The 23,474-nt window shown below is 42.5% G+C and overlaps 2 protein-coding genes across 4 annotated transcripts; one reads left to right on the forward strand and one right to left on the reverse strand.

Annotated features, from left to right (window-relative positions):
• Window positions 1-1,317: 1,317 nt before the first annotated feature.
• LOC124035871 (NEDD8-activating enzyme E1 regulatory subunit-like) lies at window positions 1,318-6,653 on the reverse strand. Its single transcript, XM_046349680.1, has 20 exons — window positions 6,442-6,653; window positions 5,861-5,964; window positions 5,683-5,743; window positions 5,541-5,571; window positions 5,367-5,438; window positions 4,956-5,035; window positions 4,689-4,798; window positions 4,459-4,568; window positions 4,291-4,353; window positions 4,134-4,197; window positions 3,912-4,003; window positions 3,714-3,773; window positions 3,464-3,597; window positions 3,062-3,137; window positions 2,805-2,844; window positions 2,499-2,585; window positions 2,282-2,374; window positions 2,030-2,144; window positions 1,748-1,797; window positions 1,318-1,613 (listed from the first exon to the last, which is right to left on the reverse strand). Exons 1-20 carry the CDS (start codon window positions 6,489-6,491, stop codon window positions 1,504-1,506), a joined length of 1,602 nt encoding a protein of 533 aa, XP_046205636.1. The 5' UTR covers window positions 6,492-6,653; the 3' UTR covers window positions 1,318-1,503.
• A 707-nt stretch (window positions 6,654-7,360) lies between these two features.
• LOC124035093 (carbonic anhydrase 7-like) lies at window positions 7,361-23,083 on the forward strand. 3 transcript variants are annotated; one of them, XM_046348511.1, is made up of 8 exons: window positions 7,361-7,609; window positions 7,967-8,164; window positions 12,734-12,852; window positions 18,093-18,188; window positions 18,992-19,054; window positions 19,195-19,350; window positions 21,384-21,485; window positions 22,533-23,083. In XM_046348511.1, exons 1-8 carry the CDS (start codon window positions 7,573-7,575, stop codon window positions 22,617-22,619), a joined length of 858 nt encoding a protein of 285 aa, XP_046204467.1. In that variant the 5' UTR covers window positions 7,361-7,572; the 3' UTR covers window positions 22,620-23,083. The 3 variants fall into 3 exon arrangements, with proteins under 3 accessions (XP_046204467.1, XP_046204468.1, XP_046204469.1); XM_046348512.1 differs by having other exon boundaries at window positions 7,362-7,609; window positions 22,059-23,083; XM_046348513.1 differs by having other exon boundaries at window positions 7,365-7,609; window positions 21,384-23,083.
• Window positions 23,084-23,474: the final 391 nt, after the last annotated feature.

A 23,474-nucleotide genomic window follows, 5' to 3' on the forward strand; every position in this document is an offset into this window, starting at 1 on the left:
TGCACCGTCCTCCTCAGGAAGGAGGCGGGGGTCGTACAAGAAAAAAAAATCTGCAGAGGGCAAATTTCCACTCAGCTAAATCCTGCAGGCAAAAACACAACAAATGAAAAACATGTCAGTGCCCTCTAAGCAACCAACCAACGCATACTCAAAAGCAGCCCACAATTACGTAACAGTGGCCTTCAGTATACAGACTCTATCGTTATAGGGCCTTGGCTGGCTGCAACACAAACCAGATCATATGTAGGCAATGAAGTGGCCATAATTATTCTCAATGTTACTGAGCAGCAGCAATGTTTCCAGAGACTGGGACATTGAACAAGAACATAGTGACTAATCAACATAACTGGTTGAGGCAGGCTTCTCATTAACTTCTTATAGCTAATGATGTCTGGTACAGCGTGAGCTATATAGTCAGCATTCAGGAATTATTCACTCAACACAATAATCCTGAGTGTGCCTACACTAACATGTTCACCCTGCAAACATGGGAAAGAGCGCCCTCTACTGAATGTAATCGGAATGATATTACACCAATGTCTCACTTTTTCATATCAAACTGTGCAGGCATTTATGTACCGCAACAAAATACAGAGCGTTTTTATTCTTTAGGGGGGGGGGGCAGCCGTAGTCCAAGACATCTTTATGGTGAGTTTCTGGTCCAAGTGTGGAGTCAGCAGAGTGCCTGCTCACCACAGAACACACACTGCATTTTGTGACAAACACCACTCCACACACTCTATAGTCTGAACTGGGAGAGGAACCAAACCAACAATATGTTACACAGCTTAGTGATTTGTTTTTTTTTTTTTACATCTAGAGACACTTGTGCCATGTTGGGGTTATTCTACCAGTCAACAGGTACCGATTTTCTTTCACAGTTTATATCACCATCAGGCCATGAGGGCCAATGTGTTGGCAATTGTACACAATCATGGTCAAATTAGGGTGGACATTTTGCTTGTTTAACATGAAGCTCACATGATAGTCAGCTCATTTTGATTTGGACAGGCCCATGTGACCCCTACTGCTGGCAATATAAATGACCATATCCAGACTGTTGCCCATCAGGACAAGACGTTGGAGCACAATAACAGTTCCTTGGAGGAGGGGGGGGTCTAATATACACCACATGTATTTACCTCAAAATGTCAATGTCTGTTTAGTGCAGGATATCTTTAGGGGAAATAATTCAAACCCCGGGACATTTCTTGAATGGTTTGAATTTGGCAGATAAAAAAATAAAAAAACATGTTTAAGGTCCTAATAAGCGCAGCAACATGTGAGCAAACAGTAAAAACAGCCAGGACACGAACATCGAAAAGTATATCGGAAACAGTTGTTCAGTTTATCACAACATAATAATATGTGGAAACGTACAGTACAAACAAAGTGCTCCACCTACCCAAACTTTCAGTTTGTTTCAGTACTACACTGCAACATTCCATTCATATATTTTACAAGAGGGGTTAAGTGCATGTCATCGAGGAGGAAAATAGCTTTCTACAGCTGAAACGTGGCAGTTGTCTGGGACATGGCGTTGTAGACGAACGTGTTGTTGAAGGGAACAAACTGACGAGTGATGAGTTTGATGGCCTCTTGTGCAGCAGATCCTAAGGAAACGCATTGAAAGCATATTGAAGACGGTACATTTGCACCAACTCCCAAGAAAACAAAAAAGATTACCCATAACAGAATAGCATGAGGATCCTAGACCATAATAGGATCCAAGTCCTGTAGAACTCACCTCCCAAAAAAGATGCCACTGTGTGTGGCTCAGCAGCACCGTAGCGACAGCTGTCGAAGAACAAAGTGAAATGACATGTAGATTATTAAATCATGTTCCTCTCCTTGATTGATACCCTCTTATAGCCATTTTATGGTTCATGGAAATACTGCGGCGAAATTACAACTATGAAACACAAAAACTGTAGTGAGGTCTTGCAGTGGGCTGTATGTCTCATGAATTGTTAAAACGACCATCGTCTCTGCACAGAACAGCTGACTGGACACTACACACAAAACGTACAACTCGTGGATGTAGTCATCCTTCACACTGACGCTGAGGCCGTACTCCTGCAGAAGGCTGTTCACACAGAGCTTCAACTTGCTAATGTCTTCTTCTACTTGGTAATTGTAGACACCTTCAAAATAAAGAGAGGAAAAAAACATATCACCTGTCTGGAGATTAACAGGTTAACATGGCAGAACACCGTTTCGTTCTGCTGTGTGTGACAAAACAGTTGTGTTGGGGGGCAGAGCTACGCCAGCCGAGCCGTACCTGGGTAGCGGGAGTGCTGCTGATAGAAACGGTCCACAGAGCGCAACATAAGGTACAACACCATCTCTCCATCTGCACCATCCATGGAGCAGGCTGAGGAGAGAGAGAGCAGCATCTTAGTACACACTACCAACACACATTTTTTTTTTAAAGGGACGCAAAAGCGAAACAAAAAAGGCCAAATCAAGGAGGGAGTCTGTACGGTGTTGGGACTTACTGATCGCATCTTTATTGACCGTCTCCACGCTGTATTCTTCAGCCAGAGACCTGCAGCGCACCACCCTCAGGAAGGCAGCGTTCTTGCCTGCAGACCGAAACACACAGCACAGGCACGAGGGCTCAACCTACTGCAGGGTTCCCTTTCATCATGGCTTCATCAAAGTGCAGCCACACTATTGTATGGCAAACATGGCGCTTTGAGTTATTGTTCAATGAGTTAAGAGTATTCAATTTACATTCCTGCCATATTATAAGTCCTCTTCACGTTATATATGATTGTTTGTGTGCTCGTCAGAATACTCACAGAATAGTTTGATGTCCTGCTCAGATATGCTCTCTGAGGGCTTTGGCAAGGGGAAAAAAAGACAAAGAAATCAACCCCCATTTAGCTAGATAATATCAGAAATCAAACCTTATTTTACAATCGATCAAAAAGGTAATAAAATGTTGATACTAATGCAGCATACTGCTACATAAGTATTACTGCAGGAGAGTTATTATGCGTTTTTGACATTACATGAGATGAAATATCCCCGAGACTGCAGAATAAGGTCCACATACCTTTCCAACAGACTGCAGGAGAGACTCTACATGCTTAGACACGATGGAAGCATCTTGCATTGCCTTCTCTCTATAACTGAAAATATATACCTGCATTAATGCCTAGGTCAGAACTATGATGATTATGCCAGCAAAAAGCATACCTCGTGGAAATAAGATCAAGGCCCAGTCAATCGTAAACAGTGGAAATCGCAGCGTCATATGGTTTGGTACATACAATTCTACCATTTAGCTATGGACATTGGTTTATTATGCAATGACGGTCCTCTCCACGATATGCCCCAACTCAAAAGCATTGACCTGTGCTCACTATTAACCCAAAGCAAATAATTGACTTTTTAAAATGAAAAATCGGTGGCTGGCTACTTGCTATATACATGAATAATATAAATCACTCCCTACACATTCTGGAGGTTGATGAACTTCTCTGAGTCCGCAATCATGTCTGGAATGGAGCCACGTACAGGTAGGTTTCCTCCGCCGTCGTTCTGCACAAACTCCCTCACTGCTCGTGTCATCACCCAGAAGGCTGGAGTCTGCATATAGCAGAGAAAGACAGAACAACAGTCAGTCACATATTAAAACGTACAAAGAAATCCTTCACAGGATGCTTCAATCATGGCCTGAGTAGACGTGTCATATTTTGAGTAACCTGTGATGTAATGTCATTGCATTGCTCTCCATTGAAGAGGTCGTCAACGCCACTCGAAATCTACAGAGATGTGAGAAGAGTTAGAAAAGTTGACAGAGTAGCAACTTCCAGTGGTCTCATGCAACCAGCAGCACGGATGAACATAATACGGCTTGAAAGGAGTGTGTGTGTGTGGTGGGGGGGTATGAGAAGAGCCACCTTGGTTGGGTTAAGGGCCGTGTTGACGTTCTTGATGGCCTCCTCAAAGTTCTCCTCATCCTCGGGAGTTCCCTTCTCATTCTTCAGGATTCCTAAAGAAACCAAGTATCATGAGAACACAAACCATTTACAGAGGCATAATCTGAATAAGATGGTGTCTGTACACAACTAAATTGAGGTGAAAATGTAAATGTCAAGAAAAATCTATGTCAAGTGAAATACCTTGCCGAATAAGCTGTTTGAAGGCCTCCTTCTCTTTGTAGTTCTTCGGTAACTGAAAATTGTGCTAGAAAAAAAAGGATGTATTCTTTGTCAGCGCTCTTGTACATCATAGGGTGCTGTAGAATGTGCCTTTGATTGTTGGTCACAGAAGTATTACCTCACTGAACCACTTTTCTAGGTATTTGGCAACAATGATGATCCATGGTGTATGACTGTGATCCTGCAGAACACAAGAGCATAACAAAATACATGAACCAGGAGGACCAAATTGCAACAGTGGCCTAAAGAAAACGGCCAACAAACATGGACGACAGCCCAAACACACCTTCTTCCCCATTCCCTCCAAGTCGTAGGACTGGATGTGGCTCTTGAGTTCTGCAAATGGTTGGTCAAGCCTCAGGTCTTCCAAGGCATTGTCTGGATGAGACTCAATCACTAGAGGGAGTGATCGCAAACAACTTGTTTGAGTGTTTGAGATTAACTGCAAGAGAACACAGTGCTTGTCACCATTACTAGATTCAGCAATACACACATGACTCACAAGGTGTACTATACCTGTGTGCTCCTTCACTACTAGCCTCATATAACCGACGAGGCCATACGTTCTACACACCAGGAAAGGTACGTTTGCATTCCACAACACCGACCCCAGTCTCAAACAAGTGCTGTGAAAATAAAACAAAAAATAATAATTTACATGACAAGAAAATGTTTTCATACTTGATGTTACTTTGTAAGACTATCATAAATATAAAATAAAAATCTTTATATTGAAATGTATGTCGATAGATAAATGTGTAGGAATATGAGGATGAATCACACCTTTCTGGCAGCTGGACACCAATCACCAGGGTAAACCTGTGGAAGAACTCTGGGTCGTTGTCCAAGAGCTTGTCTGGGCTCTATAATGGAAAATGAAAGACCAGATCACAATAAGACAAACAAACAAGACTTGTATCTGCTATAAGTGCTCTGCTTGTTATAGAACACTCAGAAATCAATACAATCAACGTGCACTTTGTGGACAGTGAGACATCAACGGCTACTGAACTGGTGCAGCGTTAAAGTCACACCTGGATTGGAATTAACACAGATCTAACTCAATACCCTGAGGATCCTGAAGTCAAATCTAGGCTTTTGTTTTTCTGACAATATGACAAAATCTGTGCCAGGGAAAGCTGTGACAGCCCTCTTCATGGAGAACTGCTGAACTGCTCATAGTTGAAAACAAACCTCCTCCACAAAGTTCCCAGATACATCAGTGTTCAGCTCCTGTAGCAGCTCTGTGGCAGCCTGGGCTCGATTCTGGAAAACCACATCATCCCAGATGACTTGTTATGACATTATGCATGCAGGTAGAGCTGAGATATTGATAGAGTAGAATACCATTAGGTTATAATCGCTTACCCTTCCTATGCTGTTGTTGCTAAGAAAAAAGCTGAGTAGAAAAGAAAAGTTAATTGAAGGTGAAGACAGTTTATTGTAGAAAACATTTTAAGATCAAAAGTGCATCAATGAGGTGATAACACTTAGCCTATCACTTTCTTACTTATTCCCGACGTCTTCCCCGGAGACTTTGTGTCCATCGACAATAGTGAATGCTCCAATGCCTGATGAAGAGAGCAACCAGCTTAGGTAGGCTAGCCTATCATGGCGCATTCCCTTAGAGCAGTGTTTTTCACTCCTGGTCATCGGTATTTTCTAGAATCAAATATTGAAACATTTACCTGGAAGCACAAGGTTCTTGAGTATTTCAGTCCCGGATGCAGTGGAATTGATCAGGCATACGTGTGCATTTTCAAGTTCTTCTTGGCCATGGTCTCCCCACAATCTGAAATGGATAACAGGCCATCATGTCAACGACCATGTTGCCAATCTCCAATGCCTTGTTATTTAGCTGTTATCTCATCTGGTATGGTAAATAGATGAGAACAAGGAAACCTTTTTGAGATTCAGTCAGTGAACGACACCAATCCTGGCTGGTGTTGTTGATAGTAGATGACGAGGCTAGAAGCTAACTAGCAGATAGCTACCAGCTGACTGTGATAGTACAGCTAGCTAGCTAGTATATCAGTGAAGACTAGCTACAGTAACTAGCTATTATAATTGTAAAGCATATGATAGTTCGCTAGCTGGCCGAGTTAACGTTAGCCCAAGAGAATAGACTATCAAGCATAAAGAGTTAACGTTACTGGGCTTGCTACGTTAGCTAGCTGCAGTTTGTCAGTGGATATATATCTAACTCGTGCAACGATATACGTTTAACAAATAATTGTACAATTTGCACATTATTTCTATCCTTACATACCTCAATTGTCTATCATATTTCTGCTCTTTAGCAGTTTTAGTCGCTGCCATGGTCCGCTTGGAGAAGAATCCCACCAGTTAATTTGATAGCTCTATTCGCTGATTCGATAGAGAGACAAGTGGGTGAACGCAGTTGTAAATTCAGAGCTGCATTTTCGATTTAACTACAGTTGACCACCAGATGGAGTAATAGAGAGTATTCAATCGATTCAAACCTGCGCAAAATGTTATTAATTATTTCTGCCACAGTTGCCACCACCCATTCAAACTAATCAAGGAATTTGATTTACAACACTTTTATAATATGGGTGCTGCACGGTGCCATCGTTTTTTGGCTGGTTTGGGAAAAACAATTATACCTTGACTTTGTTCATACATTTTGAATGACATGTTATAATAAGATGTGTTCACTTAGATGCAACTTTTTAAAATCTTGGTTATATAATCATTATTATAAACTGGGTGGTTCCGAGCCCTGAATGTTGATTAGCTGACAGCTGTGGTATATCAGACATACCACGTGTATGACAAAACATTTATTGTCACTGCTCTAATTACGTTGGTTACCAGTTTATAATAGCGATAAGGAACCTCAGGAGTTTGAGATGTATTGCCAATATACCACGGCTAAGGGCTGTGCATTCCGCATTGTGTCGTGCGTAAAAAACAGCCAGGTATGTTGGTCATATAACACACCCCTCGTGCCTTATTGCTTACATATTAGGTATGCGTTTAAACTGGAAATGTAAAACAACACTTTACCCATTGAAATATGTGCCATGCATTATCATTAAAACATGTGAAACATGTTACTTCGTTAGTCCAGAGGAAAGTGTATCTTAATTGGCTGCTGTACTAGGTCTAATTATCATAAATAAGGGGGTCTTTCTTTAGATGTTTTGAAGTACAGTAACATAAATCAAGCAGTGGAATTTAAAAGAGGGCGTGGCAAGGAAGGATCATTACGATTGCCACCTGATCATCCTTCCCAACCTCAACTCCCAGACTTCATTAACACTGCTCACACGCCAGCACTTGCTCTTCGTCACGCCATTTATCCCATCAGTTCGTGCAGTCTGGACTGTGAGCTAGTCAGCATATCGATAAGGTGAATCTAAGCGGAATCATCGAAATGACAGGGCGTCACTGGGGATACGGAGAGGAGGACGGTAAGTAAAACCTACCAACCTGGGAGAGCATCACTATGCACGCTACTGTAGAACACACCGCATCTCAGCGCTGACCTTGTTTGGGGACGCTCGTGCGCTGCGAGTGACAGGCATTCGGGCTTTTTTCTCTGCAAGACTGAATGCATATTTGATTAAATACTTCTCTGATGGCAATAGGCTATAATCACATTCATGTTTTGAACTATGTCACCTCTGACATTATTATTATGAAGCGACAGGTGACAGTGGCTGATTTTTAAAATAAAATAAAAAGTTTTTGTAAAATGGTGAATGACTAGAGCTCCTTTCTTACATTACATGTTGTCATGTCCAGTTCTGACCATCTTTGTTTCTAAGGTCCAGATGCATGGCACAAAAACTATCCCATCGCCCATGGCAATCGCCAGTCTCCCATAGACATAGTTCCCGAGAACACTGTATACGATGCCAGCCTGCCTCCCATATTCGTCTCCTACGACCACTGCAACTCAATCAACATCTGCAACAACGGCCACTCTGTGACAGTGGAGTTTGATGACACCGATGACAAAACAGGTAACGGCAACAGAGGGGAAGATATCGCTATAGCTCATATAGAATGCAAAGAGAAATACAAGAAGTGGTGGGAAAAGTACCCAATTGTCATACTTGAGTGAAAGTAAAGATACCTTTTTATAATAGAAAATGACTCAAGTAAAGGTCACCTAGTAAAGTTCTACTTGCGTTAACGGCTAAAAGGTATTTGGTTTAAAATATACTTAAGTATCAAAAGTATGATTCATTTCAAATTCTTATATTAAGCCAAACTACAACACTCAAACATAACTTACAAACGAAGCATGAGACCGCCAGATCAGAGGCAGTAGGGCTGACCAGGGATGTACTGTTGATAAGTGCATAAATTGGATCGTGTTCCTGTCCTGCTACGCATTCAAAATGTAACTGTGTCAACTAAAATGTACTGAGTAAAAAGTACAATATTTTCTTAAGGAATGTAGTGAAGTAAAAGTAGTCAAAAATAGAAATGGTAAAGTACAAACTACATAAGTAGTACTTTAAAGTATTTTTTATTTTTTTAAGTACTTTACACCACTGAATACAAGATATTGAGATATAGTATTGTTTCAGATTCGATCAACAACCCTTCAACTTAGACTGAGTGTGAAAGTCAGCCAGCCCAGGCATTTTTTTCTATCACTGATTTATATCATTGTGAGGGGTGGGTGGTTGTTTCTGGACACTTTCATCACTCATGACTATGACATTAGCCAACACAACCACTGTATTGGTAAGGGGACACCATTATGTTACGGGTACTGTGTAGTAGTAGTACTATCATGCTACAACCACCACCCTTGCATGCACATGTGACACTTATTTAGTGGATGCAATTCTACCTACGTGCAGTATGCAGATGAATCGTTTATTACAATGTCTAGCTTACACTTAGCATGGTCTTAGTCACTGTTGTTTTTTGCTTCAAAGTTCACTGACAGCAGATTTCTCCACCGTCGTCCATTCTGAGCAGTGTAGTAGATTGTGGAAGCCGAATGCCCTAAATGACACAGCATTTTAGTTTTATTTCCAGGAAACTTCAATGTTCAATATTATTCATTGAAAATATGTTTTGGATTTGCAGACTTAATCACAACCGCTATCAAAATGTGGTTGATGGATAGACCAATTAAATTTGTATATCATTAAGGCCCCTCCTACTGGACTGTATGATTCAGTGAGATGTGTTTTTGTGGATATATTGAAGCCAGTATTTAACTCTAGCAGTGTCTTTCTGCCAGACCAGACATCTGACCACATCAGGTAATCTGTATAGTTGCGTCATATCTGTTTTTAAACTGACAGTCCAAGTAAACAAAGTCATTGACGAATAAAACATGAGGAGAGCTGCTTTGCTTCTGTGGCATCAAAAGGTCATTGGAACCAAGGGTCTGAATAGAATGACAACCAAGTAAGTTGGGGCTTGTATTTTGAAAAGTGGTAACTGAACGCCTACAACAAAAAGGTGTCCTAACTCTTATCTCGTACCCCTGCACATTGACTTTGTACTGGTACCCTGTGTATATAGCCAAGTTACTGTAAACTTAGTGTATTTTTTTCCTTATTCTTTTTCAGTTTTTCTCTCTAAATTGTTAGGAAAGGCCTGTAAGTAAGCATTTTGCTGTTAGTCTACACCAGTTGTTTACAAAGCATGTGGCAAATGCATTTAAAAAGGCACTCGTGTAACAGTATAATTTTAAACCGTCCCCTCGCCCATACCCGGGCGCGAACCAGGGACCTTCTGCACACATCAACAACAGTCACCCTCGAAGCGTCGTTACCCATCGCTCCACAAAAGTCGCGGCCCTTGCAGAGCAAGGGGAAACACTACTTCAAGGTCTCAGAGCAAGTGACGTAACCGATTGAAACGCTATTTAGCGCACACCGCTAACTAGGCTAGCCGTTTCACATCCGTTACACTCGCACACTTTTCTTCTGGTGAAAGAGAGGCGGACCAAAATGCAGCGTGGTGGTTATTCATGTTTTTAATAAAGACGACTATACATGAACAGACTAAACAAAACAAGAAAAGTGAAAACTTAAACAGTCCTATCTGGTGCAAACACAGAGACGGGAACAATCACCCACAAAACCCAACACAAAACAGGCTACTTAAAATATGGTTCCCAATCAGAGACGATGACTAACACCTGCCTCTGATTGAGAACCATATCAGGCCAAACATAGAAATAGACAAACCAGACACAAAACATAGAATGCCCACAGCAGCTCACGTCCTGACCAACACTAAAACAAGGAAAACTCATACGAACACCATGACTAATTTTTCTCAGTATTAACAAAGTGTGGCTGTTTGGCTCAGGTGTAGATCACTATGAAAACGAATTCAAAGGAAACCAAACAAATTCCATTCTGCATGACATGGTCTTATGATCGATAGACTTCCCTATACTTTCACCATCGGGCTTGGTTGGAAGTTCCATCACCTATGCATGCCCATTTGTCCTGTTTCCCTTTTGTGGTTGTGTGGTGTGATTTATGGTGTGTACCTTTTTTGTACATGTGTGTACATGCCTGGTGTCTCAGTAACTCAGGAAACGTAGGAACATGCTCTAAAGCACACATTACTCAGGTGCCATTCTTATCCACCCAACCGTTTCATGCGGATGAATTATTAGACGCATTAATAAAGTCACAACCGGGCTCATGGAAACTGAAATGCAGGATCAATTTGATAAATGTCAACAGACAATTTGTCCGTTCGACATGGTGTGATAATTTTTTTGGAAGTAAAATGTATTATGCGAGAAATGGCGGAAACGTCTTTGTGCAAATATTGATCTAATAACAATCATATCGAAGCAAACGTGGAGTCACGTGTTGTCCTCCCATAATGATTCTGGAAAGCATGCAGTTTGTTAGGCTACTTATGAAATAAGTTACGATCTTCACAGGGTGGTGAAGTGCACAGTGATGCGCTTGATTAAGGTTGCAAAGCTACCAAAGTTTACCGAAGTTACCGGAATCTTCAGTATTTTTTTTTTTTTATTTAACCTTTGTTTAACTAAACAAGTCAGTTAAGAACAAATTCTGATTTACAATGACTACCTACCAAAAGGCCTCCGACGGGGGCTGGAATTAAAAACAAAAATATAGGGCAAGGGCGAATACTACATAAAAAGAGAGACCTAAGACAACATGGCAGCAACACATGACAACGCAGCTTGGTGGCAACACATGGCAACACAACATGGCAGTAGCACAACATGGTAGCAACACAAAACATTGTACAAACATTATTGGGCACAGACAACAGCACAAAAGGCAAGAATACCATTTTTGTAAATAACAGAAAATATAGGCCAATCTACTGTATTTAAAAAAAATGAATGTTTTTTTTTTTTCGTTTTGGATATATATTTTTAATTACTATATATGCCCCCATATTGTCCATGAATTTCTAGTAGATTTACATGGCTCAAGAGAAGAGAAGAGAAAAAAACATCTAATCAAGCAATGCCATTATTTTTTTATGTACTCTGCAAGTGCAACAATTGACTTTCTTTTACAACTGCCACCAGTTTGACAAGAATTACATTGACAAGAAATACACACTGACATAGAAAAATAAATGAGTGATTTTTTTTTTAAATAAAGGATATTTCCTGCTGAAACCCTCCTATTTAACACCAATGGTATTCACAAAGTTGATGGTTTATATTTAGGATATTTTCTTGCTCTGTAATTGTATGTTTAAGTTGAATATCTTAATTATATCACATGTAAAATATATGAAAAGGCCACACAGAGTGCGATGGAAACCCATTTAACTTGTTTTTATTTTATTAGGTACATGTGAATTTCACTCTAAAAGTTATTTTAATGTGCACCATGTCATGACGCACTCAATATGTCTATTTGATGGAAACCCATCTCTGGTGGGAAAATTATTTCAGAATATTAGCATAAAAAAATCTGTCACCAATTAGATGAAAGGAAACCTAGTTTGTGACATTCCGATCTCTGGCATTCTCTTCATCTGCCATCACAAAGATCTCGTCGGTGTGTGTATATGGGTACACTGTGTGCACCTGTGTGTGCTTTGCATGGCTTTGCTCCAGTGGTATCAGACAGAATTAGTCACTTACTGCCCTGTCCTACACTGTCACTAACTGAGCCCAGCCCTGACAATGTCTATCCTGGGGCCCTTATCCCCAGCACCACCCCAATTAGACCAGTTAGTTACAGGACAAATCCTAGGCATATCAGGACGCATGCTCAAAATACACTCATTTGTTTTATGTCAGGGAAAGTAAGGCCTTCATGAGGACAGAGTTGTTGTAATACATAACCTGTTTAGCCAAATTAGGAGGAGTAGTAAAACAGTGGTTGCAGGGCAATGTGCCTTGTGTCTGTCAGTGTCATTGATCTGTATCAGCTTAGCAAGAGTGATTTAGTGAGCAGTGGCAGGTGTAGCCAGGTTGAGTTGCTCTTCCAGGCCTGGTATGTGGTGTTTCCTGCCTGCTTGTCTAGTGTGTTGTGCCAGGCATAGGAGCATAGAGGCATGGCAGTGGCTGGCTGGCTGACTCTCGTCCTCTGCCCTGACAGTAATCAGGGCAGGCCCCCTTGACAACGCCTACCGGCTGAAACAGTTCCACTTCCACTGGGGCGGGAAGGGCAGCCAAGGCTCCGAGCACACCGTCCGAGGGAAGACCTACGCTTCAGAGGTGAGCGTTTTCCCCCTCCTAATCACCCAGACGGAGCCTAGGTAACCACATCTTCCCCGACATGCAGTGCATTCGGAAAGTATTCAGACCCCTTGACTTTTTCCACATTTTGTTACGTTGCAGCCGTATTCTAAAATAGATTTTTAAATTATATTTTTTTTACCCTCATCAATCTACACATAATTTCCAATAGCAAAAACAAGTCTTGACATACAAAAAAGGAAATATCAGATTACGTAAATATTCAGACCCGTTACTCAGTACTTTGTTGAAGCACCTTTGGCAGCGATTACCGTCTAAGTCTTCTTGGGTATGAACCTTCATGGGTACAAGCTTGGCACACCTGTATTTGCTGAGTTTCTCCCATTCTTCTCTGCAGATCCTCTCAAGCGCTGTCAGGTTGGATGAGGAGCGTTGCTGCACAGCTATTTTCAGGTCTCTCCAGAGATGTTTGATCGGGTTCAAGTCCGGCTCTGGTTGGGCCACTCAAGGACATTCCTGAGTGGCCCAACCAGAGCCACTCCTGCATTGTCTTGGCTGTGTGTTTAGGGTCGTTGTCCTGTTGGAAGGTTGTCCTGTTCACCCCAGTCTGAGGTCCTGAGTGCTCTGGAGCAGGTTTTCATCAAGGATCATTTTGTACTTTGCCCCCGTTCATCTTTCCCTCGACTAATTACTAGCCTCCCAGTCCCTGCTGCTGAAAAACATCCCCACAGCATGATGCTTCACCATAGGGATTGGTGCCATGTTTCCTCCAGACGTGACGCTCTGCATGGCGTGAGAGTCCTTCAGGTGCCTTTTGGCAAACTTCAAGCGGGCTGTCATGTGCCTTTTACTGAGGAGTGGCTTCCATCTGGCTGCAGAGATGGTTGTCCTTCTGGAAGGTTCTCCCATCTCCACAGAGGAACTCTGGAGGATCTGTTAGAGTAACCAAGTTCTTGGTTACCTCCCTGACCATGGCCCTTCTCCCCCGATTGCTCAGTTAGGCCTGGTGGCCAGCTCTAGGAAGAGTCTTTGTGTTTCCAAACTTCTTACATTTCAGAATTGTGGGGACCTGGGGACCTTCAATGCTGCAGACATTTTTTTGTACCCTTCCCCAGATCTGTGCCTCCGACACAATCCTGTCTCGGAGCTCTACGGACAATTCCTTCAACCTCATGGTTTGGTTTTTGCTCTGATATACACTGTCAACTGTGGGACCTTATATAGACGGGTGTGTGCCTTTCCAAGTCATCTCCAATCAATTGAATTTACCACCAGTGTACTCAAATGAAGTTGTAGAAACATCTCAAGGATGATCAATGGAAACGGGGAGCACCTCAAGTCGCCTAGTAAAAGGGTCTGAATGCTTACAGTACCAGTCAAAAGTTTGGACACACCTACTCATTCAAGGGTTTTTCTTTATTTTTTTACAAATTTTCTACATTGTAGAATAATAGTAAAGGCATAACTATGAAATAACACATATGGAAACATGTAGTAACCAAAAAAGTGTTAAACAAATCAAAATATATTTTCGATTCGTCAAAGTAGCCACCCTCTGTGAGACTTAGAGTAGGTGAACGGATTATCTCTGCATTTGTGGTTCCCACCGTGAAGCATGGAGGTGTGGGGGTGCTTTGCTGGTGACACTGTCAGTGATTTATTTAGAATTCAAGGCACACTTAACCAGCATGGCTACCACAGCATTCTGCAGCGATACGCCATCCCATCTGGTTTGCACTTAGTCCCACTATCATTTGTTTTTCAACAGAACAATGACCCAACACACTCCCAGGCTGTGTAAGGGCTATTTGACCAAGAAGGAGAATGATGGAGTTCTGCAGCAGATGACCTAGCCTTCACAATTACCGACCTCAACTCATTTGAGATGGTTTGGGATGAGTTGGACTGCAGAGTGAAGGAAAAGCAGCCAACATGTGCTCAGCATATGTGGGAACTCCTTCAAGACTGTTGGAAAATCATTCCAGGTGAAGGTGGTTGAGAGAATCAAAGCTGTCATCAAGGCAAAGGATGGCAATCTCAAATATAAAATATCTTTTGATTTGTTTAACACGTTTGGTTACGACATGATTCCATGTGTTATTTCATAGTTTTGATGTCTTCACTATTATTCTACAACGTGGAAAATACACTGTTCAAAAAAATAAAGGGAACACTTAAACAACACAATGTAACTCCAAGTCAATCACACTTCTGTGAAATCAAACTGTCCACTTAGGAAGCAACACTGATTGACAATACATTTCACATGATGTTGTGCAAATGGAATAGACAACAGGTGAAAATTATAGGAAATAACAAGACATCCCCCAATAAAGGAGTGGTTCTGCAGGTGGTGACCACAGACCACTTCTCAGTTCCTATGCTTCCTGGCTGATGTTTTGGTCACTTTTGAATGCTGGCGGTGCTTTCACTCTAGTGGTAGCATGAGACGGAGTCTACAACCCACACAAGTGGCTCAGGTAGTGCAGCTCATCCAGGATGGCACATCAATGCGAGCTGTGGCAAGAAGGTTTGCTGTGTCTGTCAGCGTAGTGTCCAGAGCATGGAGGCGCTACCAGGAGACAGGCCAGTACATCAGGAGACGTGGAGGAGGCCGTAGGAGGGCAACAACCCAGCAGCAGGACCGCTACCTCCGCCTTTGTGCAAGAGGAGCACTGCCAGAGCCCTGCATAATGACCTCCAGCAGGCCACAAATGTGCATGTGTCTGCTCAAACGGTCAGAAACAGACTCCATGAGGGTGGTAATGAGGGCCCGACGTCAACAGGTGGGGGTTGTGCTTACAGCCCAACCCGTGCAGGACGTTTGGCATTTGCCAGAGAACACCAAGATTGGCAAATTCGCCACTGGCGCCCTGTGCTCTGCACAGATGAAATCGGGTTCACACTGAGCACATGTGACAGACGTAACAGAGTCTGGAGACGCCGTGGAGAACGTGCTACTGCCTGCAACATCCTCCAGCATGACCGGTTTGGCGGTGGGTCAGTCATGGTGTGGGGTGGCATTTTTTGGGGGGGCCGCCAGAGGCAGCCTGACTGCAATTAGGTACCGAGATGAGATCCTCAGACACCTTGTGAGTCCATATGCTGGTGCGGTTGGCCCTGGGTTCCTCCTAATGCAAGACAATGCTAGATCTCATGTGGCTGGAGTGTCAGCAGTTCCTGCAAGAAGGCATTGATGCTATGGACTGGCCCGCCCGTTCCCCAGACCTGAATCCAATTGAGCACATCTGGGACATCATGTCTCGCTCCATCCACCAACGCCACGTTGCACCACAGACCGTCCGCCACCTCATCAGGAGCATGCCCAGGCGTTGTAGGGAGGTTATACAGGCACGTGGAGGCCACACACACTACTGAGCCTCATTTTGACTTGTTTTAAGGACTTTACATCAACGTTGGATCAGCCTGTAGTGTGGTTTTCCACTTTAATTTTAAGTGTGACTCCAAATCCAGACCTCCATGCATTGATAAATTTGATTTCCATTGATAATATTTGTGTGATTTTGTTGTCAGCACATTCAACCATGTAAAGAAAAAAGTATTTAATAAGAATATTTCATTCATTCAGATCTAGGATGTGTTATTTTAGTGTTCCCTTTATTTTTTTGAGCAGTGTAGTATAAATAAAGAGAAACCCTTGACTGAGTAGGTGTCAAAGATTTGGACTGGTACTGAATGTAAATAAGGTAAACTCCAAATTCAAGTAACTTCACAGATCTTCATTGTGAAGGGTTTTAACACTGTTTCCCATGCTTGTTCATTGAACCATAAACCATTAATGAACATGCACTTGTGGAACGGTCGTTAAGACACAAACAGCTTACAGACGGTAGGCAATTAAGGTCACAGTTATGAAAACATAGGACACTAAAGAGGCCTTTCTACTGACTCTGAAAAATACCAAAAGAAAGATGATCACACCTGCGGGACTGGCACAAGATGGCAACAACTGCCCGAGTTACACTAGGAATGCACAGTCCCTCCATTAGTGCTCAGACTGTCCGCAATAGGCTGAGAGAGGCTGGACTGCGGTCGTGTATGCCTGTTGTAAGGCAGGTCCTCTCCAGACATCACTGACAACAACGTCGCCTTTGGGCACAAACCCACCGTCGCTGGACCAGACAGGACTGGCAAAAAGTGCTCTTCACTGACCAGTCACTGTTTTGTCTCACCAGGGGTGATGATTGGATTTGTGTTTCTCGTCGACAGAATGAGCGGTACACAGAGTCCTGTACTCTGGAGCGGGATCAATTTGGAGGTGGAGCATCCGTCCTGGTTTGTGGTGGTGTGTCATAGGATCACCGGACTGAGCTTGTTGTTATTGCAAGCAATCTCAACTCTGTGCATTACAGGGAAGACATCCTCCTCATGTGGTACCCTTCCTGGAGGCTCATCCTGACATGACCCTCCAGCATGACAATGCCACCATCCATACTGCTTGTTCTGTGCGTGATTTCATGCAAGACAGGAATGTCAGTGTTCTGCCATGGCCAGTGAAGAGCCCGGATCTCAATCCCATTGAGCACGTTTGTGACCTGTTGGATCGGAGGGTGTGGGCTAGGGCCATTCCCCTCCAGAAATGTCTGGGAACTCGCAGATGCGTTGGTGGAAGAGTGGGGTAAACATCTCACAGCAAGAACGGGCAAATCTGGTGCAGTCCATGAGGAGGAGATGCACTGCAGTACTTAATGCAGCTGGTGGCCACACCAGACACTGACTGTTACTTTTAATTTTGAACCCTCCCCCCTTTGTTCAGGGACACATTATTCAATTTCTGTTTGTCACATGTCTGTGGAACATGTTCAGGTTGTCTCAGTTGTAGAATCTTATGTTCATACAAATATTTACACATGTTAAGTTTGCTGAAAATAAATGCGGTTGACAGTGAGTTTATTTCTGTTTTTGATTTTTAATTTGCATAAATATGCTTTATCGTTATGGGGTATTGTGTGTAGATTGATGAGGGGGGGGGAAAAAATAATTTAATAGATTTTTAGAATAGGGCTGTAACGTAACAAAATGTGGAAAAAGTCAAGAGGTTTGAATAATTTCCAACTGCACTGTACATCTGCATCTATATTTGCCAAGAAGTAGTTTTCCCTTCTCTGGTTCGGTTGACCTCTGTACTAGGCAACTGGTTTGTTTAGTACCTGATACGAAGCTGTGTTTCCCTGAATGTGGGTGCTTGGCTCAGGCTTGTCCCTAACCCTGCTGCCCCTCCCTGTTTCCTCCTGCAGCTTCATCTGGTGCACTGGAATGCAGACAAGTACAAGACATTTGGGGAGGCAGCGGCAGCCCCCGATGGCCTGGCTGTCCTTGGCATCTTTTTAGAGGTGAGAGGATCTCCCCCGGGGTACCCAGCTTACCACCTCCTCCCGCATCAGCCAGCAGCTGTTTATCAGCCAGCCAGTAAATTGCTTTGGAATTGAATCTCTTTCTGCTTCACCAAGTTCTGTTTTAACAGGGATTAGACTGAAGATCAGCAATCACTGAAGGAACAATGTAAAAACATGTTATGATTTTGGTCTGAACAGAGTGGACGAAAACATTTTTACCCGTGTTTGTGTTGAAGATTGTTCAGTCATACCAGTACCATGTGGAGAATATGTGACACACTTTTATAGACAATGTATTGACATAATGCAAAGTATAAAATGTATGTGTCTATGAAATATCTTATTGATAACAACATTGACGTACACAGAGCGTTCAAAACATTAGGCACGCCTGCTCTTTCCATGACCGACTGACCAGGTGAAAGACATTGTCACTTGTTAAATCCACTTAAATCACTGTAGATGAAGGGGAGGAGACGGGATAAATAGATTTTTAAGCCCTTGAGAAAATTGAGACGTGAATTGTGTATGTGTGCGATTGACGGTGAAAGGGCGAGACGACAGAATATTTTAAGTGTCTTTGAATGAGGAATGGCAGTGGGTGCCAGGAGGCAAAAGGGGGTGCAACTCAATATTGGGAAGGTGTTCCTGTACACTCAGAGTACGCATACAGTGCATGATGGTAAAAAACATTTGTAATATACTGTAATATATTTAGAAGGTTTATGGAAAGCATCATATTTTCTCAGATATGACAATATGAATGTTGAGCTAAAAAAGGGGAGGTGTTTTGTTTACAGATCGGAGGTGAACACAGAGGTTTACACAAGATAACAGATGCTTTATACAAGGTGAAGTTTAAGGTAAGTCTGACATTAATGCAAAAGAATGATTCACCTAACAAGTGACTCGGATGATTCAACAGGGCATTTGATAAAAGACTAATCTTAAGTGTGGCATAATCCATTTTTCTCATCCCATTCTTTGTTCTATTTGCACCCAGGGAAGCGTTGCAGATTTCAAAGGTTTCAATCCCAAGTGCCTCCTACCGAGCAGCCTCCACTTCTGGACCTACCCGGGTTCACTGACCACGCCGCCTCTTCACGAGAGTGTCACCTGGATCGTTCTGAAGGAGCCAATCGTAGTTTCAGAGAAACAGGTGGGAGCCCTCGCCATCTGATAGGGGTGAATCAATACTACCAATATGGAGATATCGCTGCTTATGGAAATGTGGGGTCTCCGCTTAGGGAAACCACAGTGAACCACTGCTTTTGTCGTGATGTAAATGATGAACCATTTGAATGACCGCCGTCTGCCCTGACGGTGGGTGCTCTGCCCTTCCTCTGCCCTTCCTCCAAAAGTTCAAGAAAGAAAAAGGCACTGAGGTTTTTACACTGATTTATGTGGGAGTGTCTGTTGAAGTAATTATTCTGAAACACTGAAATTGACAAGTAAAAGTATGTCAAGGTTCACTTTGATGACTCACTTGCAACACTATAGCTGTGTTGTGGCAGCCCAATTGTGATATTTTTTCCACTAATTGGTCTTTTGACCAATCACAACAGATATTTTCAGATCAGCTCTGAAAAAGATCTGATAGCTCAAAATATCAATTAGTGATAAAAAAAAATCAGAATTGGGCTGCCCTATGTAAACGAACCCTATCTGTTTTTACAATATACCAATTCATTTCTCCCCTCACCTCACGGTTAATGATTTGAAACATCAATGTGAAGGCTTTATGACCACCAGTGACTGAGCTGGGGCTGTCCTTGAGCCATCTTTGTTACTGTGGCTGGGCTTTCTCCAGACGGAGGGCTTTGATTGGAGGATGCCAGGGCAGTAGACTCAGCCATGGCTTTGAGTGGATTACTGCATGTGTGGTTTGGATGCCATGCAGTCCCTCTGTGTGTGAGGGGACTCAAATGAGGGCTGCAGCAGTGGCCTGCTGTAATCCTAGTGGGAACCCTAGATTTGAAAGAACTCTTTGTGGATCCAGGTGTCACAGGTTAAGCTCCAATCAAACAGTGGGCATTACCCCGGAGCTCGTGACAGTCACGCACACACCCAGATTCTTTACTACGTAGCTGTGCAGTGCATATTCTCTGAATTACTGTAGGCTAGATTCTCCCTTTGCAGGTGCTCATGTAGCTTGAAAAAAGAGAGATGAACTTGTTGTTTTATTAACATTAATCTTGAAGGAAGTAGGCTACAGCCTTAGGGCAATAAGTGAATACTGTGTTAGGGATATGGAGCAGTAGACTGTTTGTTTAAAGTCGAGGTGCATGCCCAGCTCTGCTTAATTATACATTGGTGGAAAAAGTACCCAACCGTCATACTTGAGTAAAAGTAAAGATACCTTAATAGAAAATGATTCAAGTAAAAGTAAAATACTACTTGAGTGGAAGTCTAAAAGTATTTGGTTTTAAATATACTTGGTTTTAAATATACTTAAGTATCAAAAGTAAAAGTATATAAATCATTTCAAATTCCTTATTTAGCAAACCAGATGGCATCGTTTTTTAAATGTACGGAAAGCCAGGGGCACACTGCAACATTGACATCATTTGCAAGCGAAGCATGCATGTCTAGTGAGTTCGCCAGATCAGAGGCAGTATGGATGACCGGGAATGTTCTGTTGATAAATGTGTGCTTTTGGGTGTCAAAGAAAATGTAAAAAATATAAATACTAAAGTACAGATACCCCCAAAAAACAACTTAAGTAAAAAATACTTTAAAGTACTACTTAATACTTTACGCCACTGCCATTATAACAGGCTGTTTACCAGGGAGGTGACTGCATGCCTTCCAGGTCCCCTCCTGGGCTGACCCTGTTTTGTGTTCTCAGCTTTTTTTGCAGTGGCACTGGGAAAAGTAATTAAAGTCAGCTTTGGTCCATCGGCATGCGGTCTGCATACCTCTGTTCCTGGCCTGGCTGACTGGGCCTGGGAGCACGGGCCTGCTCCCTCGCCCTTAGTGTAGGACTCCAGGGGCACAATTCTTTGATCCCTGGGAGCTGATTAACATGATGGATGGAAATGTTTTGGCCTTTTTTAATTGTGAAATTCTTTGGGGATACTCAGCAGGGAAAAGCCCTTCTTACGTAAGAAGCTATTATTATTTTTCCTCCCTCGGACACTGCAACCAGGGGCTATAAGGTGTTTCTTTCTGTCTCCAAACATCTCTCCACAGATGGGAAAGTTCAGGATGCTGCTCTTCAGCGGAGAGGAGGAAGAGAGCAGGAAATGCATGGAGAACAACTTCCGACCCCCTCAACCCCTGAAAGGCAGGAAGGTGCTAGCATCCTTTGACTAACGTGACTGCAAATAACCTCCATGTGGCTTAGACCACGTGGTCTATTATATGCCAGAGTGAATGTCTGAGTAGCGATTATTCTCAACTTTGAATATCCTGGTCTGAGTTTTTTACTACTGCTGATGAACACAGAACCAGGGTGTGAAACATCACATCTCCCTCTACTGGTCAATTGTTTTCAACCGCACTTTAATTGAATGCCAGAAGCAGATATCAACATTTGAATCAGTCATTATAACTACTATGTGCCCTCTGCACAGCTCTATATTTTTAAACATAGTAGTCAACATTTTTATGAAGTGAAAGATATTGCTCACAAAGCCATCCAGGCATTTCCTTGACCGAACAGCGTGATGTATGTAACTCTGTAGCGAAATAATTGATCTGATTTGAATTTTGTTTGAAGATGTACAACGTGACCTCAAATGGGTGTAGTGAAAAGCGTTTAACAGTCCCCCTCCACACACACACACACATTTTCTGTCCATCCAGTGGATTGTTGTTGTTGAGGCTGCTAGTATTTCTATGCAAGGTGCTATGTCTTCTTCCCAGGGGTTCAGCCACACCATTGGAAGACGACGCCAGTGCTCTGTAACATGTCGTCGGAATCCTGGTGGTAACCTACGTTGATCCATATTTAGCTTGGCTATTTCAACTGGATCCACCTCATCCTTAGTTGCCTTTAACCCAACCCTCACAACTGTGGGTGGAATTGCGGTAGCGAGCGGCTGCCAAATCTCAATTGCTCAACTGTAAATGGAAGAGTTTACGCCGTACTTTCCCCGTGCCCTGACAGCCCAGTGATTGAGGGAATGGCACTAGGGTGCTCTCTCAGCTGTACATCCGCTTTAAAGATTCCAAGTATACGCTGAATAGAGGATGAGCTCATGTTGGGTTAAAACAGTTCCACTTTCGAGAAATGAAGGAGCGGGCGTACATAATATGCTGTATATGTATGTCAACGAGACACTTCTGTAATGGGTTTATGTCCATGTCTTTGTGCTGCTCATCTCTCCTGTCCCACAGAACGGTCCTCCTCCCCACAGTCCGTTCCTACACTACTGTACGATGTGTTGTTCCAAGCAGGGTGACGCTCCAATTCTTTTGCAATAATTGAAGGTCTCAGTAAGTGAGAGTCATACTCATTAATAGAGCCCCAGGTTAGAGGCATCTGTAAGAGAAATTGCTCCTCTGTCCTCTTGGTGTGTTTTGAGTTATGGTTGTTTTACGTAAATGCTGTTCAATAGATAAAGGTGGACTTTACCAATATGGACAAACTGGTAGGGGGACATGCTCTGCCTTGTCCTACGCATGGGAATTAAGGCTTGGAACTGGCACTTGAGTTATCTATTTCAAACAATTGATATTATACAATATGAGAAGCGTTATTTATGATATATTTACTATGTGAATCATTTTGCATGAACTGGTAACTATTTAATTGACTCATTTTTTGTGTGAATTGTAGCTCTTACAAATATTAGATTGATTCAGTACTGTTTTGTTTCAGAAACAAAAGCTGTGATGAAATGTATCAAACTTTTTGTTACCATTAAAAGGCGTGTGTGGAGTATACAGATTAATTTAAGTAGTATGTATTGTTTTATGAATATTCTGGGTCCCAATTCTGGGTCCCAGAATTAGTTGTCACTGCTGCCACCATGTGGTCTAACAGAGAGCTGAGAAGTAAGCGTTCTGAGAAAGTTCCCAATGAGCTCCGAGCAAGTTCAAAATGCATTACAGTGGATAACTTTTAAACACCAACACGTATGGTTTTTGCTGTCCGTTCATGACTCCGGAAACATGTCAGTCAGTCCACTGAAATCAGTAAACGTAAAACAGTACACATGATCACTGATTTTTTTTTCTTGACAGCCATTGATTTGAGGAATTTCAGTATGGAATGAACCTTGAACCGGGTACAAATGTATGTGAACGTGTTCAAAGATGAAGCTTCTCAAGACTCTC

The sequence above is a fragment of the Oncorhynchus gorbuscha genome, linkage group LG05, assembly GCF_021184085.1.
Source record: "Oncorhynchus gorbuscha isolate QuinsamMale2020 ecotype Even-year linkage group LG05, OgorEven_v1.0, whole genome shotgun sequence".
Classification (NCBI taxonomy): Eukaryota; Metazoa; Chordata; class Actinopteri; order Salmoniformes; family Salmonidae; genus Oncorhynchus; species Oncorhynchus gorbuscha.

Excerpts from the sequence above, each read along its gene's own strand:
- LOC124035093 (XM_046348511.1), top strand. The coding sequence starts at position 7,573 with ATGACAGGGCGTCACTGGGGATACGGAGAGGAGGACG. Across the intron at positions 12,853-18,092 it reads GGAAGACCTACGCTTCAGAG|CTTCATCTGGTGCACTGGAA; the intron begins GTGAGCGTTTTC and ends TTCCTCCTGCAG. Across the intron at positions 19,055-19,194 it reads TATACAAGGTGAAGTTTAAG|GGAAGCGTTGCAGATTTCAA; the intron begins GTAAGTCTGACA and ends ATTTGCACCCAG.
- LOC124035871 (XM_046349680.1), bottom strand. The coding sequence starts at position 6,491 with ATGGCAGCGACTAAAACTGCTAAAGAGCAGAAATATGATAGACAATTG. Across the intron at positions 5,572-5,682 it reads GGGGAAGACGTCGGGAATAA|CTTTTTTCTTAGCAACAACA; the intron begins GTAAGAAAGTGA and ends TTTTCTACTCAG. Across the intron at positions 3,138-3,463 it reads TTCATCAACCTCCAGAATGT|TTATAGAGAGAAGGCAATGC; the intron begins GTAGGGAGTGAT and ends ATATATTTTCAG.